At 47.3% G+C, this 16,536-nt stretch overlaps 1 protein-coding gene across 5 annotated transcripts in view; it reads right to left on the bottom strand.

Moving 5' to 3' along the window:
- TXNDC11 (thioredoxin domain containing 11) overlaps positions 1–5,434 on the bottom strand; it is a 71,958-nt gene extending 66,524 nt beyond the window's left edge. For 3 of the 5 annotated variants that reach the window (XM_032242748.1, XM_032242747.1, XM_032242750.1), the window contains exon 1: positions 4,987–5,364. Coding sequence is in view for 2 of the 5 variants with exons in the window: in XM_032242746.1 (XP_032098637.1) it covers positions 4,987–5,240 (254 nt within the window). In the remaining 3 variants the exon portion in view is untranslated. Of the gene's footprint in view, positions 1–4,986 lie in introns of all 5 variants that reach the window. The other 2 variants (XM_032242746.1, XM_032242745.1) reach the window with 1 other exon arrangement.
- Positions 5,435–16,536: the final 11,102 nt, after the last annotated feature.

Genomic DNA, 16,536 nt, shown 5'->3' with positions numbered 1-16,536 from the left:
CAAAAAAAAAAAAAAAAAAAAAAAGAAAGAAAGAAAGAAAGAAAAAAAGGAAGTGGAGAAAGAAGAAAAGAACAAAATGCAGAAGGTACAAACAGAAAACAAAGAGCAAGAAGGTAGACTTAATCCCAACTACATCAACAATTACATTAAAAATGAAAAGAGGAAGTAACCCAATTAGGAGGAACAGACAGCCAGACAGGATAAAGCAAGACCCAATTATGCACTATCTAAATGAGATACATTTTAAATATAAAGATGCAGGATAAAGGCATAAGGATGAGAAAAGAAAAACTATGTAAACAGAGTAAGAAAGCTGGCATGACTCATGAGGTAACATGATAAACTGGGGTATGTTCTTACCCCGGTTTACTTAAATGTTACTCCACAATATAAACAAAAAACATATATAAAAAAAACTCATATATACTATAATTTGGATGAGCCTCAAAATAATTATGCTGAGTGAAAAAAGACAGGCGCTAAAGAGTACATGCACTATGTAGTATGCATGCACTTACGTGAAATTCCAAAACAGGCAGAAGTATTCAATGAAGCAAGTCACCTATTTATTCACTCAAACTAGTATTTTAACTTTCAATCAGAGAGCTCAGTCTACAAAGAATGCCTTCATAACCTGAAAATCTCAACTACTTACTCAATTATTCAAAAACTCTTTACTGAGCAGCTGTTACTGTGCTTCTGGCACAGGTACTGAGGCTGCAGCAGTGTGTTGTTGAGGAGCTCACTTTCTAGGGGAGGAAGACAGGAAAGCCATCAAATGTATAAACAAGAAAAATATACAAAATGCTCACTGCTATGTGGAAAATTTAACAAGGTGATGTACAGAAGGACATGGTAGCTCCTCTGATGGGATGGTGGTTTGGGCGGTGCTATAATTTAAGCTCTCAGACCTGAATGACAACAAGATAGCCATGTAAGAGGTGGGAAGGGCACTGCAGCAAAAAAAAAAAAAAAAAAAGAGACGATTTCAAGAGATCCAAAATTCTGCTCTTTGAAGTATTTTTCTACCATTCAAATTGCATATGGCCGAGCGCGGTGGCTGATGCCTATAATCCCAGCACTTTGTGAGGCTGAGGTGGGTGGACCACCTCAGGTCAGGAGTTCAAGACCAGCCTGACCAACATAGTGAAACCTCATCTCTACTAAAAATACAAAATTAGCCAGGCATGGTGGTGCACACCAGTAATTCCAGCTACTTGGGGAGCTGAGGCAGGAGAATCTCTTGAACCCAGGAGGTGGACGTTGCAGTGGGTCGACATTAGGCCATTGCACTCCAGCCCGGGAAACAACAGCAAAACTCCATCTCAAAAGAAAAAAAAAAATTGTAATGTAAGCATCAAATAATGCAATCTGAGGAAAAAATGTAGGTCTGACAGCCAAAGAAACGATAAAGAACAACTCAGTATTTTTGCTCTGCATGTTCAGAAGCATTCCTAAATGAGCCAGATAAAGTACACGGTCAATCAAAACCCCAGCACTATGGGAGGCCAAGGTGGGCAGATCACAAGGTCAAGAGATTGAGACTATCTTGGCCAATATGTGAAACCCAGTCTCTACTAAAAATACAAAAATTAGCTGGGTGTGGTGGCATGTGCATGTAAATCCACCTACTTGGGAGGCTGAGGCACAAGAACTGCCTGAATCCAGGAGGCGGAGGCTGAGCCAAGATCAAGCCATTGTACTCGAGCCTGGGCAAATGATTGAGACTCTGTCTCAAAAATTAAAAAAAAATCCTATTCTCCCTTAAGCCTATCTCCTTATTAAAGCAAAGATCTTAAAAGTTAAAGAGGAAAAGGGACTAGAAATGTTAGCCAGTTGTATAGCAATAGTATATTATCATGACACTATTCAATCAAAGATGACCCTAAAGAAATTAATGAATCTATTAAAAGACTGTCAAATTTGCCAGTGACACAGAAAGGAGATGAAGCAGCAGCCATTTACTGGTTCACTCTCCTTGCCTGAAGCAAGAAAGGATCTCATTCTGCCTACTCCAGTAACTGGATTTACTCTCTTCCTTCCTTCTGAATCTCAAAAGACTTCTTTTTTTTTTTTGAGACAGTGTGTTGCTCTGCCACCCAGGCTGTAGTACAGTAGGACAATCTTGGCTCACCGCAACCTCCGCCACCCCGGTTCAAGCAATTCCCCTGCCTCAGCCTCCTGAGTAGCTGGGACTACAGGCGCCTGGCTAATTTTCTTGTATTTTAGTAGAGACGAGGTTTCACCATGTTGGCCGGGATGGTCTCGATCTCCTGACCTCATGATCCACCCACCTCAGCCTCCCAAAGTGCTGGGATTATAGGCGTGAGCCACCATGACAGGCCTCAAAGGACTTCTATATCAATTAAGCCATACTGTCTCAGAATAAACATTAACCATTATTTCTACAGTTTAACAAACCCTTGAAAATTAACTCCACATCCCTGGAGGGGAGAATCTTTCTTCCTAATTTGAATCCAAATGTCACCCCCTAACACTCTACCTTGTAAAATACTTTGTATATTGTCCTTGTGAGAGACAACAATAAAATGCAAGGTTAAGAATCTAGGAGGTCCTCAATAGGGCAGTGGCTCACACCTGTAGTCCCAGCACTTTGGGAGGCCGAGGAGGGCAGATCATGAGATCAGGAGAAGGAGACCAACCTGGCCAACTTGGTGAAACCCCATCTCTACTAAAAATACAAAAAATGGCCGGGCGCGGTGGCTCACGCCTGTAATCCCAGCACTTTGGGAGGCCGAGGCGGGTGGATCATGAGGTCAAGAGATCGAGACCATCCTGGTCAATATGGTGAAACCCCGTCTCTACTAAAAAACTACAAAAAAAAAAAATTAGCTGGGCATGGTGGCGTGTGCCTGTAGTCCCAGCTACTCAGGAGGCTGAGGCAGGAGAATTGCTTGAACCCAGGAGGCGGAGGTTGCGGTGAGCCGAGATCGCGCCATTGCACTCCAGCCTGGGTAACAAGAGCGAAACTCTGTCTCCAAAAAAAAAAAAAAAATACAAAAAATTAGCCAGGCATGGTGGTGTGCACCTGTAACCCCAGCTACTCCAGAGGCTGAGGCAGGAGAATCGCTTGCTTGAACCTGGGAGAAAGAGGTTGCGGTGAGCAGAGGTCACACCACTGCACTCTAGTCTGGGCAAAAGAGTGAGACTCCATCTCAAAAAAAAAAAAAAAAAAGAATCTAGGAGGTCCTGACAGTGAAGGATTCAAATTCCAGCTCAGCCACTTAACAGGTGGCTGTGATTTGGGGCAGGTTCTGTAACATCACCAAGGCTGGACTCATTTGTATACTGGGAAAGATAACAGTATATTCAAACCTGAATGGGGATTGTGAGATTTAAATAACACTCATACTAGGCTCTCAACTATATATTAAATGAATAAATGCATTTATGTAAACAGTGGTTCCCAAGCAGACAATTTTGCTCCCAAGGGACATCTAACAATGTCTGAAGCCACTGTGGGCTGTTACAGGTATCTTCCTGTATCTAGCGGGTAGAGGCCAGGGATGCTGCTAAACACCCTACAGTGCACAGGGCAGCACCCACAACACAGAATTATCTGACCCAAAATATCAACAGTGCCAAGACTGAGAAACCCTGCTGACAGATTAGCACCTGGCATATGGAAAATGCTGAGAGTTATCATAATTTATCTTTCCACTAAAATCCCCAATCCTTTGACACCTGTTTGACAATCGGCCACATATCACGCTAAATAAACTCAAAAATGTTGCGAGGTGAAATCACAGATATCATAGTAGCAATACAGATCTTATAAAATTGGAATCCCAGAAGATCCACTGTGGATATGGGAGCCGAGAAGGACACCTGAAATATAGAGCAAATTTTGTTTGTGTGTATATTCCTGAAAAGACAGACATGAGCTTTCCTTTTCCTACTCCGTATACCCCAGCCTACTGTCAGGCGTTGTTATCAACTGAAGGGAAACACCAAGCTCTTCCAGCCTCAGAACCTCTGTATTTGCTGTTCGTTCTACCTTGGACAGGCTTCCCCTAGATCTTCCCAGTGCTAGTCCCTTCTCCTTTTTCTATGAGATTCAGATGTCACTTCCTTAGGAAGTCTTTCCTCACCGCCATTGTTTCTATGCCCTGCCTAGCACTGAAGCTCTAAAAAAAAATGTATTATGTTTATTTGTTCACTGTCCTAGTCACTCAAAGGAACAAGGAGTTCACCTGGATGAGTGTCCAGCACATAGTAGGTGCACATAAATAATCGTTAGATGAGGCCGGGCGCGGTGGCTCATGCCTGTAATCTCAGCACTATGGGAGGCCGAGGCAGGTGGATCACGTGAGCTCAGGAGTTCGAGACCAGCTTGACCAACATGGTGAAACCCCGTCTCTACTAAATACACAAAAATTAGCCGGGCGTGGTGGCGGCTGCCTGTAATCCCAGCTACTCGGGAGGCTGAGGTAGGAGAATCCCTTGAACCCGGGAGGAGGTTGGGGTGAGCCGAGATTGTGCCACTGCACTCCAGCATGGGTGACAAAGTGGGACTCCGTCTCAAAAAAATAGTAATAATCATTAGATCAATGAGTGCGGGAATTCTCAAAGGAGTCTGGAACTCCCAGACGGTTGTGGATCACTGCCCGGGAAGCTTAAGAGGAATGAAATCGGTGAGAAAAGGGTCCTGCAGCCAGAAAAGAAGTGACAAGTCCCCACCTAGAGACTGCAACAGGTGAGGAGCACCCTGACCCGCCACCTCCGGCACTAAAGTGGGACGATGCGGCACGAGACTGCACCCGGAAGCCTCGCCATGTCCGCGGGCCGGCCGGGGCGAAGGGAAGGTGGGAGGCCGTGGTCGGAGGCTCCGGGAGGGGTCAGCCGTCCTGGGCAAGGTCAGGCCCGACTTCCCCGGCGGAGGCCGCTGCCGCCCGGCCCTGCAAGCTCCAGGTGGCAGAGCAGCGGGAGGGCCGCGCCGGGGCCCCGGGGTCTGGGTCGCCTCACCTGCAGGTGAACTTGAGAGCGAGGAGGAGCGCGCAGCCGAGCGCCACGGCCCCGCAGAGCAGCTCTGGCCGCCGGCACGCCATGAGGGAGGCGCCGCGCAGCCCGCGACGGAGCCGGCCAGCCGAGGACGCTGTGGCCGGGGCCGGGCTCGGGCTGAGGCAGTCGGAGCCCGCGGGGCCGCCGCCGCCCCCACCCTCGTCCTCGGCGTCCTCGCTGCTGCTGCTGCCGCCGCCGCGGCCTCGGCATTCCGACATTACATGCTCCCAGTCGCTGGCTTTATACCGCCGCCGACGCCGCCTCGGGCCCGAAGGCCCGGCCCGGCCAGTCGCTCCCCAATCCCGCAGCTTCGCCGCGCCCGCTAACCCGGACGCTCCACGTCAGCCCCGCCGCCGACGAGGGGGCAGCCCCAGCGAACACCCCAGCGCACGCGGCACCGCCCACCGCTCACGGAGTCGGCGCGAAGGTCGACACTGCCCCCAAGCCCCGCCCCAATGGGCCACGCCCCGCACCCTACGTTACTGCGCGGACTCTTGCCCCGCCCGCAGCCCGCCCTCGCCCCACAGGCCCCGCCCTCGTCCCACAGGCCCCGCCCACGCCCACGGAGTCGGTGCAGGTGTAGGAGCCGTCGCGGGGCGCGGATCGGGTCCTCAGGGGCAAGTGGACCTTGGCATCACCGTTGTCTCCGCTAGCCGCTCTGGGTTTTAGGAGGCGTAACAACAACAGCAGTCGTGTCCACCGTTCTCACTACAGGCCCCGAAGCACGTAGGTGCCATTTTTTTTTTTTTTTTTTTTTTGAGACAGTCTCGCTCTGTCGCGGGACTGGAGTGCCGTGGTGCGTTCTCGGCTCACTGCAGCCTCCGACTCCCTGGTTCAAGCGATCCTCCTGCTTCAGCCTTCCGAGCCGTTTTTTATCCCCACTTAACTGAAGAAAAAAAAGAAAAAACACGGCCAGGCGCGGTGGCTCAATCCTGTGATCCCAGCACTTTGGGAGGCCGAGGCGGGCAGACGACTTGAGCTCAGGAGTTCGAGATCAGCCTGGACAACGTGGCAAAACCCGGTCTCTACTAAAAATGCAAAAATTAGCGAGGCTTGGTAGTGTGTGCCTGTAATCCCAGCCACTTGGGAGGCTGAGGCAGGAAAATTGCTTGAACCCGGGAGGCGGAGGTTGCAGTGAACCGAGATCACGCTATGTACTCCAGCCTGGGTAACAGAGTGAGAGGAACCTCTCTAACAGGTTTGTTCTGAGGGTTCAAGAGGCATTGCCCAGCCCCAGTGGTTCACACCTGTAGTCCTAGCACTTGGCAGGGCTGAGGCCGGAGGACTGCTTGAGCCCAGGAGTTTGAGGCTGCAGTGAGCCATGATCTAGCCACTGCACTCCAACCTAGTCCACAGAGCAAGACCCTGTCTCTAAACAAATATTACATTTTTTAAAAATGAGTGAATTGTGTGGGAAGAAAGTTGCCCAGGTGCCAGGGCAAGAGACTGAAGGCAATCCGTCCCAGTATAATAAATGAGTACTTAGATATAGCAATGATACCAAATATATTTACTGATTACTTAGTATAGCAATGATATATTTCCTGATTACTTAGTTATAGCAATTACACCAAATAGATTTAGAAACAATCACATAATTATATAATCAATCTTATTAAATCATTATTCTTTGTTATTAATCTTTGCCTTAGTATTATACTGTAGAATCATCTTAGTTGTATAGTATAGAGATAATCTGGTGAAATATAATTAGGAACTGAAGGGACATTGTGGGAAGTGATCGGGAGGCGAGGGTGAGAGCCTTGAGGTAGTGCCAGCGCCTGGGAAGGCGCCCATTACTTAGCCGGCCGTGAAGGGGAGTTTCCCTTTTCACTGGGGGAATTCAGAGAACATTCCGCCCTACTCTTGAAGAAGGTCTGACATTAGCCTGGTGGGCCACAAACATCCAGAGGCTTAAATGCCTCTCTGTGGTGCTGTGCTCTGATGGTCACCATCCTTGTCCGCTTTGACATTCCACTTTCCCACCCCGTGCTCTTTTTAAGTTCTTAGAAGTTGCCAGAAGTAAGAACAGAGGAATCCTAAAAGCTTTTGATCTTTCTATTAAGTGCATAGAAAGATGCTAAGGTATGTGCCTCCCCTCCTTGCAGCGGCTACCGGAAAGGGAGGGACTCCCTGTACTGTAAGCACGTGATTTGCTTGACCCTATCAGTCATGTCAAATTACATACTCACCTTGCCCATCCCACATGCCTTGTATACAAGAAGTATCAGCGCGTCCAGGCATTAGGGGCCACTGCTGGACTCCACGCCTTGGTAGTAGTTGTCCCCCAGTCCCGATGAATTCTTCTCTTATCTCTGGGTCTTGTGTCTTTCCTGCGATCTATTGTCTCTGCACACAAAATCATACCCAGTAGACCCTGCGGGCTGGACCCTGCAGAATTGATGGTAAGTGCCATGCCCATAGTAAGTGCTCAATAAATCTTAGTTACTGCTGTCTCCCACTCCGTGACCTGTGTCTATTGAGTGCTGTGTGTCCAGGTACCATCTCCCTACACGCAGCCCCTAGGAAGCAGAGGGGCTGTACCACCTGCACTCACTTTATTATTATTATTATTATTATTATTATTATTTTGAGATGGAATCTCCTGTCGCCCAGGCTGGAGTGCAGTGGCATGATCTCGGCTCACTGCAACCTCAGCCTCCCAGGTTCAAGAGATTCTCCTTGCCTCAGCCTCCCAAGTAGCTGGGATTACAGGTGCGTGCCACCACACCCAGCTTAATATTTTTGTATTTTTAGTAGAGACAGGGTTTCACTATGTTAGCCAGGCTGGTCTCAAACTTCTGACCTTGTGATCCCCTGCTTCGGCCTCCCAAAGTGATGGGATTAAAGGCTTGCGCTACATTACAGTGTGAGCTACGGCTCCCAGCTGTTATTATTTTCTTTTATTTATTTATTTATTTAGAGATAGACTCTTGCTCTGTTGCCCAGCCTGGTGAGCAGTGGTACAATCTCAGCTCACTGCAACCTCTGCCTCCAGGGTTTAAGCGATTCTCGCGCCTCAACCTCCTGAGTAGCTGGGATTACAGGCACAGGAGCCACCACAGCCAGCTAATTTTTATATGTTTAGTAGTCACAGGGGTCTCACCATGTTGGCCAGGCTGGTCTTGAACTCCTGAGCTCAAATGATTCACCCGCCTTGGCCTCCCAAGTAGCCACTGCTCCCAGACCTGCACTCACTTTGTAGACGGGAAAAGCAAGACTTGGAAAAGTCACCTCATTGAGGTTATGAAGCTAGTAGGTAAGAATTTCAGCCTCAAATGCAGACTGGCATAAGAAGTGCCTAGGAGCTCACTGCACCGTGGGCCCCCAAAGGTCTCACCAGCTCTTTTTATGGGCACAAGTCAAGGTTATGTTACTTGCTGTTTAGGAAGTAGCTGAAGGAGGGTAGCCAAGCCCAAGAATCCCTGGCTCCTTGGGGATTCTCAGTCTTGGCTACCCACCCAAAGTGCTGGAATCCCGACTGCGGGTTATATAACCCAGGTTGTTTCTTCTCCAGTTTTTTGATAGCTGGCTGCACTAGATATGCGTAGGTTCCTGAAATTGCCACACCCAAGGAGGGTGTTCAATAATGGGTGTTCCTCCCCGATTCTAAATGTCAGATCCTTTCTAAGTAAATTTTTTGATTTAAAAAAGGTGAAGTCAGTGAAGGATGAAGTGTGCTTTGAGAATGACAGGAACGAATTGTTTCCATGAGGGAGAGGAACAAGTGTACCCCATGGCACGTGGGCCCAGATCAAGACTTGACCTCCATGACCAGGCATGGTGGCTCACACCTGTAATCCCAGCACTCTGGGAAGCCGAGGCGGGCAGATTACATGAGACCAGGAGTTCAAGACCAGCCTGACCAACATGATGAAACATCGGCTCTGTTAAAAATACAAAAAATTAGGTGGGTGTGGTGGCTTGTACCACCTACTGTAATCCCAGCTACTTGGGAAGCTGTGGCAAGACAATCACTTGAACCTGGGAAGGGGAGATTGCAGTAAGCCAAGATTGTACCACTGCACTCCAGCCTGGACGATAGAGTGAGACAAAAAAAAACCAAAAAACTGCACTTTGGTAGGCTGAGGTCAGGAAAAGAAAGACTTGGCCTCCTATGCAATAAGTACAAACTAGACAAATAAACTTTGAGGGCATTAAGGCAGTATGGTGTTAAGCCACAAACAAAAGACACAGCTAACAGCCAGCAGTTGAGCTGCCACTTCTGCCACAAGTCAGCTATGTGACCCAGGTGCAAATATCATCATCTTCTGTCTGGTTCTGCTTCTGTGGGTGTAGAATGGGGCGATCAATGACTGTCTTGCTCGGTTGGCCAGGTATTTAACGTGTCAGCTACCCAGGCCCAGCATGTTGGGAGTCCATGTACACGGACCATTTTGCTACTTGTTTTCTACATGCCACTTTTTTTCTTTTGGGTTGTTTTTTGAGATAGGGTCTCACGTCGCCCAGGCTGGATTGCAGTGATGCAATCATAGCTCACTGCAGCCTTGACAACCGCAGCTCAAGCGATCCTTCCGCCTCAGCCTCCCGAGTAGTGAGCACCACAGATGTGTGCCACCACACCCAGCTAACTTTTTTAACTAATTGTAGAGATAAGGTCTCTCCATGTTGCCCAGGATAGTCTTGAGCTCCTAGACTCAAGCGATCCGCCTACCTCCACCTCCCAAAGCACTGGGATTAGGTAAAAGCATGAGCCACTGCACCTACCTGTCACATCTTTTTGTTCCTTCTTTACTGCCTTCTTTTGTAATAAGTATATTTTGTAGTAAATATATTAATGCTATTTTCTAGTGTAGCATTATTTTTAACTTGTCCCTCATCCCCTTTTTTTGTGTCATTATTACCCTTATTATCTGTGTTACAAACCCAACCATACAGTGTTATTCTTTTTTTTCTTTTTCTTTTTTTTGAGGCAGAGTCTAGCTCTGTTGCCCAGGCTGGAGTGCAGTGGTATGATCTCAGCTCACCACAACCTCCGCCTCCCGGTTTCAAGCGATTCTCCTGTCTCAGCCTCCCCAGTAGCTGGGACTACAGGCACGCACCACCATGCCTGGCTAATTTTTGTATTTTTAGTAGAGACGGGGTTTCACCATGTTGGCCAGGCTGGTCTTGAACCTCTGACCTCGTGATCTGCCCACTTCGGCCTCCCAAAGTGCTGGGATTACAGGCATGAGCCACTGTGCCCAGTATATTGTTATTCTTATATAACAATACTTAACAATATAACTATTAGCTTGTTTAAAAAGCTAAGAGAAAAAATATATACAGAGTTTTAAAAAATAACCTTCTAATTTGCCATTTATAATTCTGTTGATTTCTTTGTGTAGAGTTACATGGTTTATTGCTAAAGAAAATAAATATGGGCCGGGCGCGGTGGCTCAAGCCTGTAATCCCAGCACTGTGGGAGGCCGAGGCGGGTGGATCACGAGGTCAAGAGATCGAGACCATCCTGGTCAACAGGGTGAAACCCCGTCTCTACTAAAAACACAAAAAATTAGCTGGGCATGGTGGCGCGTGCCTGTAATCCCAGCTACTCAGGAGGCTGAGGCAGGAGAATTGCCTGAACCCAGGAGGCGGAGGTTGCGGTGAGCCGAGATCGCGCCATTGCACTCCAGCCTGGGTAACAAGAGTGAAACTCCGTCCCAAAGAAAAAGAAAAAAAAAAAGAAAATAAATATGGTCAAAAGTCACCAGTGTCCTCATTCAGTGTCTCAACCAGTGTAGGTTGCTGGAACAGAATTTACCCTACACTTCCGTCGTAAGACATCTGACTTTGTACAGGGCTTTGTGAGGTCCAAAGTGCTCTTGTTGTCTCTGGTTTATCTCACGAAACCCCCAGTCCTTTGTGAGCAAATGCAAGGCAGTTTTGGGTGGCCCCAAAACCACCCAGGATTAATAAAAGAATATCTCCTTTCCTCTTCATTTTCTGAGCAACTGGGGGACTGCTCTGTCAGCAGAACATTCTCTTCTTTATTTTTTGAGAGATGGGATCTCACTGTGTTGACCAGGCTGGTCTTGAACTCCTGGCTTCAAGTGATCCTCCTGCTCTGGACTTTACAAGTCTGAGCCACTGCAGCTGGCCCAGAATATTCTTCTGAAACAATTATAAATTTGTTTTAAAATACACTAGGCCTTTGGGGTCAGGGCTGTACTACTTTTCAAAGGTTAGGTCAGCCCTAACTTGACCACACCAACTTGTATCTGAGCTTTTTGTGGCCACTTTTTATACCAAGATCAAGTTGCTGGGGGTTTGAGGAGGGAATGGGACAGAGGAATATATATATGTCATGTGCTGTGACTGTCATCCCAGAAAATTATGATACTGTTTTTATTGTACCTTTTTTTCCTCTTCTTCTTCTTCTTTCACAGCATCTCGCTCTTGTCACCCAAGCTGGAATGCAGTGGCACCATCTCGGCTCACTACAACCTCCATGCATTGGGTTCAAACAATTCTCATGCCTCACCCTCCCAAGTAGTTGGGATTACAGGCATGTGCCACCATGTCCGGCTAATTTTTGTATCTTTTGTAGAAACGGGGTTTCGCCATGTTGGCCAGGCTGGTCTCGAACTCCTGACCTCAAGTGATCCGCCTGCCTTGGCCTCCCAAAGTGCTGGGATTAAACGCGTGAGCCACCATGCCCGGCCCACTGTACCTTTTCTGTGTTGAGGTAAATTTAGATACATAAATACTCACCACTGTGTTATAGTTGCCTAAGATATTTAGCACAGTAACATGCTGTACTGGTTTATAGACTAGGAGCAAGAGGCTATACCATACACTACATGGCAGATAACCTCGGTGTGTAGTAGGCTATACTGTCTAGGTTTGTGTGAGTGTACTCGGTGATGTTCACACAACACTGATAGCACCTAACAATGTGTTTATCAGATCGTGTTCCTGTGATGCATGGTGATAGATTTCCCCCAGATATTAATCCTTCCTTGGAACCAGAGAGAAATAATTTGATTTTTTTTTTTTTTTTTTCTAAGATGGAGTCTTGCTCTGGCACTCAGGCTGGAGTGCAGTGGTGTGACCTCAGCTCACTGCAACCTTTGACTCCCGGGTTCAAAAGATTATGCTGGTTGGGCACTGTGGCTAATGCCTGTAATCCCAGCACTTTGGGAAGCAAGGTGGGAGAATCATGACATCAGGAGTCCAAAACCAGCCTGGCCAAATGGTAAAACCCCGTTTCTAATAAGAAAAATTAGCACAGTGGCAGGCACCTGTCATCCCAGCTACTTGGGAGGCTGAGGCAGGAGAATTGCCAGAACCCGGAAAGTGGAGGTTGAGCGTGAACCGAGATGGTGCCACTGCACTCTAGCATGGGAGACAGAGCAAGACTCTATCTCAAAAAAAAAAGAAAGATTCTCCTGCCTCAGCCTCCTGAGTAGCTGGGACCACAGGCACACACCACCATGCCCAGCTAATTTTTTTTTTTTGAGACTGAGTTTCACTCTTGTTGCCCAGGCTGGAGTGCAAAGGCATGACCTTGGCTCACCACAACCTCCACCTCCCAGGTTCAAGCGATTCTCCTGCCTCAGCTTCCCCAGTAGCTGGGATTATAGGCATGCACCACCACACCCAGCTAATTTTGTATTTTTAGTAGAAATGGGGTTTCTCCAGGTTGGTTAGGCTGGTCTCAAACTCCTGAGCTCAGGTGATCTGCCTGCCTCGGCCTCCCAAAGTGCTAGGATTACAGGCCTGAGCCACTGTACCCAGCCTAATTTTTGTATTTTTAGTAGAGATGGGGTTTCACCATGTTGGCAATGCTCATTAATTCTGAAAGCTTCCAAGCCTTTACTTATAAAACAAGACATGCTTAACATAACACGGGACAGCAGATTATACAGAAGAAAAGGCCAGGCCCTTGGCCTGGGTACTCTGGATAATGGTGTTTGTGTTCTTGGAGACTTTGTATCATCACCACAGAATGGGCTTTCTAGAAATTGGCATTCATCCCTGGCATCAAATAAAGCAGTATGCATTCTCATCTCCCCACGCCAACTAAGAAGTGTTTGAGGAGCTAGGCACAGTGGCTCTTGCCTATAATCCCAGCACTTTGGGGGGCCAAGGTGGGAGGATTGCTTAAGCCCAGGAGTTAGAGATCAGCCTGGGCAACATAGTGAGATGCCAGCCCTACAAAAAATAAAATACAAAAAAGACATTATCTGGGCAGGGTGGTACATACCTGTAGTCCTAGCTACTTGGGGGGCTGAGGCAGGAGGGTCACCTAAGCCCAAAGGTTGAGGCTACAGTGATACAGTAAGCTAAGGTTGTGCCACTCTACTCCAGCCTGGAGGACAGAGCAAGACCCTGTCTCTTAAAAAAAAACCCAAAAACCAAGAGTGTTTGAAACCTGCCCTATCTACGCTCCTTCAGTTTCCCAATTGGAGCAGGTCCCTGGAACTAAATCAAAACAAATATTGGGGGCTATATGCAAACAGTCGTCAGAGGTTAGGAAGCTCCAGGAAGGGTGAGTGATGGAGAGGGGTGGGCACCTCTAGGCAATGGCTGCCCTGCCCAGGACACCTCAGTCACAGGGTGAGAGCACTATGCAGAGAAGAAGGGGTCCCTAAGGGTAAGAAAGACTCATCTGCAGCCTTCTACACCTTCAGGGCAGATGTGGCAGCTCACTACAGCCAAACAAAACTGAAGTCACAATTCTTGCACAGCACTGTTCATTTTCACAATAGCCAAAAAGCAAAAACAACCCAAATGTCCATCAACCGATGGATAAATTTTTTTAAAAATGTGGTCCATCCAAACAGTGGAGTATTATGTGGCTACAAAAAGTAATGAAGAGCTGGGCATGGTGGCTCATGCCTTGTAATCCCAGCACTTTGGGAGGCCAAGGTGGGCGGATCACAAGGTCAGAAGTTCAAGATCAGCCTGGCCAATATGGTTAAACCCTGTCTCTACTAAAAATACAAAAGTTAGCTGGTTGTGGTGGTGGGCACCTGTAGTCCCAGCTACTTGGGAGGCTGAGGCAGAATTGCTTGAACCTGGGAGGCAGAGATTGCAGTGAGCTGAGATCACACCATTGCATGCTAGCCTGGGCAACAGAGCAAGACTCCGTTTAAAAAAAAAAAAATTGGCCTGGCGCGGTGGCTCAAGCCTGTAATCTCAGCACTTTGGGAGGCCGAGGCGGGTGGATCACGAGGTCAAGAGATCGAGACCATCCTGGTCAACATGGTGAAACCCCGTCTCTACTAAAAATACAAAAAAAAAATTAGCTGGGCATGGTGGTGCATGCCTGTAATCCCAGCTACTCAGGAGGCTGAGGCAGGAGAATTGCCTGAACCCAGGAGGTGGAGGTTGCGGCGAGCCGAGATCGCGCCATTGCACTCCAGCCTGGGTAACATGAGTGAAACTCCGTCTCAAAAAAAAATAAATAAATAAAATAAAAATAAAAATAAAAATAAAAAAATTAGCCGGGCATGGTAGCAGATGCTTGTAGTCCCAGCTCAAGAGGCTGAGGCAGGAGAATTGCTTGAACCCAGGAGGCAGAGGTTGCAGTGAGCCGAGATCATGCCACTGCACTCCAGCCTGGGCAACAGAGTGAATCTCTGTCTCTTAAGAAAAAAAAAAAGTAATGAAGTATCGATTCATGCCATGACACAGGTGAGCCTTGGAGAATTATGCTAAAGGAAAGAAGCCAGTCATAAAAGGCCACATATCATATGATTCCATTTATATGAAATGTTTAGGACAAGAGAATCCCTGGAGACAAAAGGCAGTTTAGTGGTTCCTCAAAGCTTGAGAGGCAGGGCAAGTGCGTAGACTCTGAGAGTGATGGCTAAGGCGTGTGGGGTTTATTTAGGTAATGAAAATATTCTAAAATTGATTATGATTATAGCACAACATTGTGAATATGCTAAACACCATGGAATTGTATGCTTTAAAACGGTAAAGTTTATGTCAATTGCATTGTATCTCAGTCATCATTTTCTAAACATTAAAAAAACACAATGAAATAACATGCCTAAGTTGACACATCAGCTAATCCTTTCCTCTCCTAATAAAATGGGATTGGAGTTTTTCTTCTTCATTGTTTTGTTTTGCTTTTCCTTTCCTTTTATCCTGCCCTGCACACCATGTTCTTTTCCAAAGCTGCTGCAATAAACCCGGCACTTATAGGATGGGGGTGTGATCTCACCGGAGAGTAATTAACATTGACTTCTAATGCTGAGACCAAGGTTGTGGCAGGCAGGGTTCTTAGTTGCAAACCAGAGCATGAAACTGGCTAAGTTATAAGAAATCGAATTTACCAAAAAGAGTTCAGAGCTTAGAGAACTGCTGAGAAAGTGGAAAGCTGAGGCACAGAAAATGCACCTGTAGGATCCTCAAAGGTTGTTTTCATCATTAGAAAAACAACCTAGATTCCAAAGGTTAAAGCAACTGGCTTTTTCATCATTAAACAGGCTGGGTGCGGTGGCTCACACCTGTAATTCCAGCACTTTGGGAGGCGGAGGTGGGCAGATTACTTGAGACCAGGAATTCAAGACCTGCCTGGTGAAACCCCCATCTCTACCACAAATACAAAAATTAGCCAGGCATGGTGGTGTGTGCCTGTAATCCCAGCCACTTGGGAGACTGAGTTGGGAGAAGTTCTTCAGCCCACGAGGCGAAGGTTGCAGTGAGCCGATCGTGACACTGCACTCCAGCCTGGGCAACAGAGTGAGACACTGTCTCAAAACAAAACAAACAAACAAAAAAACAGAACATCAGAGACAACTTTTTTTTTTTTTTTTTTTTTTGAGACAGAGTCTCACTTTGCTACAACCTCTGCCTTCCAGGTTCAAGCAATTCTCTTGCCTCAGCCTCCCAAGTAGCTGGGATTACAGGACCCTGCCACCACCATGCCCAGCTAATGTTTTCACCATGTTGGTCAGGCTAGTCTTGAACTCTTGACCTCAACTGATCCTCCTGCCTCAGCCTCCCAAAGTGCTGGGATTACAGGTGTGAGCCATCGCACCCAGCCCAGAGACAACTTTTCAGTATCTATTCTCCCTGGAAAAGGAGAACATAAGGAGTTTGGGAGAAAGTACATACAAGAAAAAAATTTAACAACCATCATCAGACTAGGGAGCCTCAGCACAATAACATTACCATGTCATTTTACAGAAAACATCACCCTTAACACACGATTATTTTTGCAGTGAAGATGCACCCCTGATGCACCCTGTTCGGTGTCTGGCCTCCATTGACCTCTCTTTTTTTTTTTTTTTTTTTTTTTTGAGATGGAGTCTTGCTTCTTCGCCCAGGCTGGAGGCCAATGGTGCAATCTTGGCTCTGCAACCTCTGCCTCCTGGGCTTAAGCAATTCTCTGCCTCAGCCTCCCAAGTAGCTGGGATTACAGACACCCACCACCACGCCCAGCTAATTTTTGTGTTTTTAGTAGCGACAGGGTTTCACCCTGTTGGCCAGGCTGGTCTCTAACTCCTGACGTCAAGTGAGCCACCTGCCTCGGCCTCCCGAAGTGCTGGATTACAG

This window comes from Sapajus apella, unplaced genomic scaffold (genome assembly GCF_009761245.1).
Source record: "Sapajus apella isolate SASKATOON/1434 unplaced genomic scaffold, GSC_monkey_1.0 scaffold51, whole genome shotgun sequence".
Taxonomy (NCBI): domain Eukaryota; kingdom Metazoa; phylum Chordata; class Mammalia; order Primates; family Cebidae; genus Sapajus; species Sapajus apella.
The sequence above is the reverse complement of the archived record's forward strand: the minus strand, read 5'-3'. Positions and strand labels throughout refer to the sequence as shown.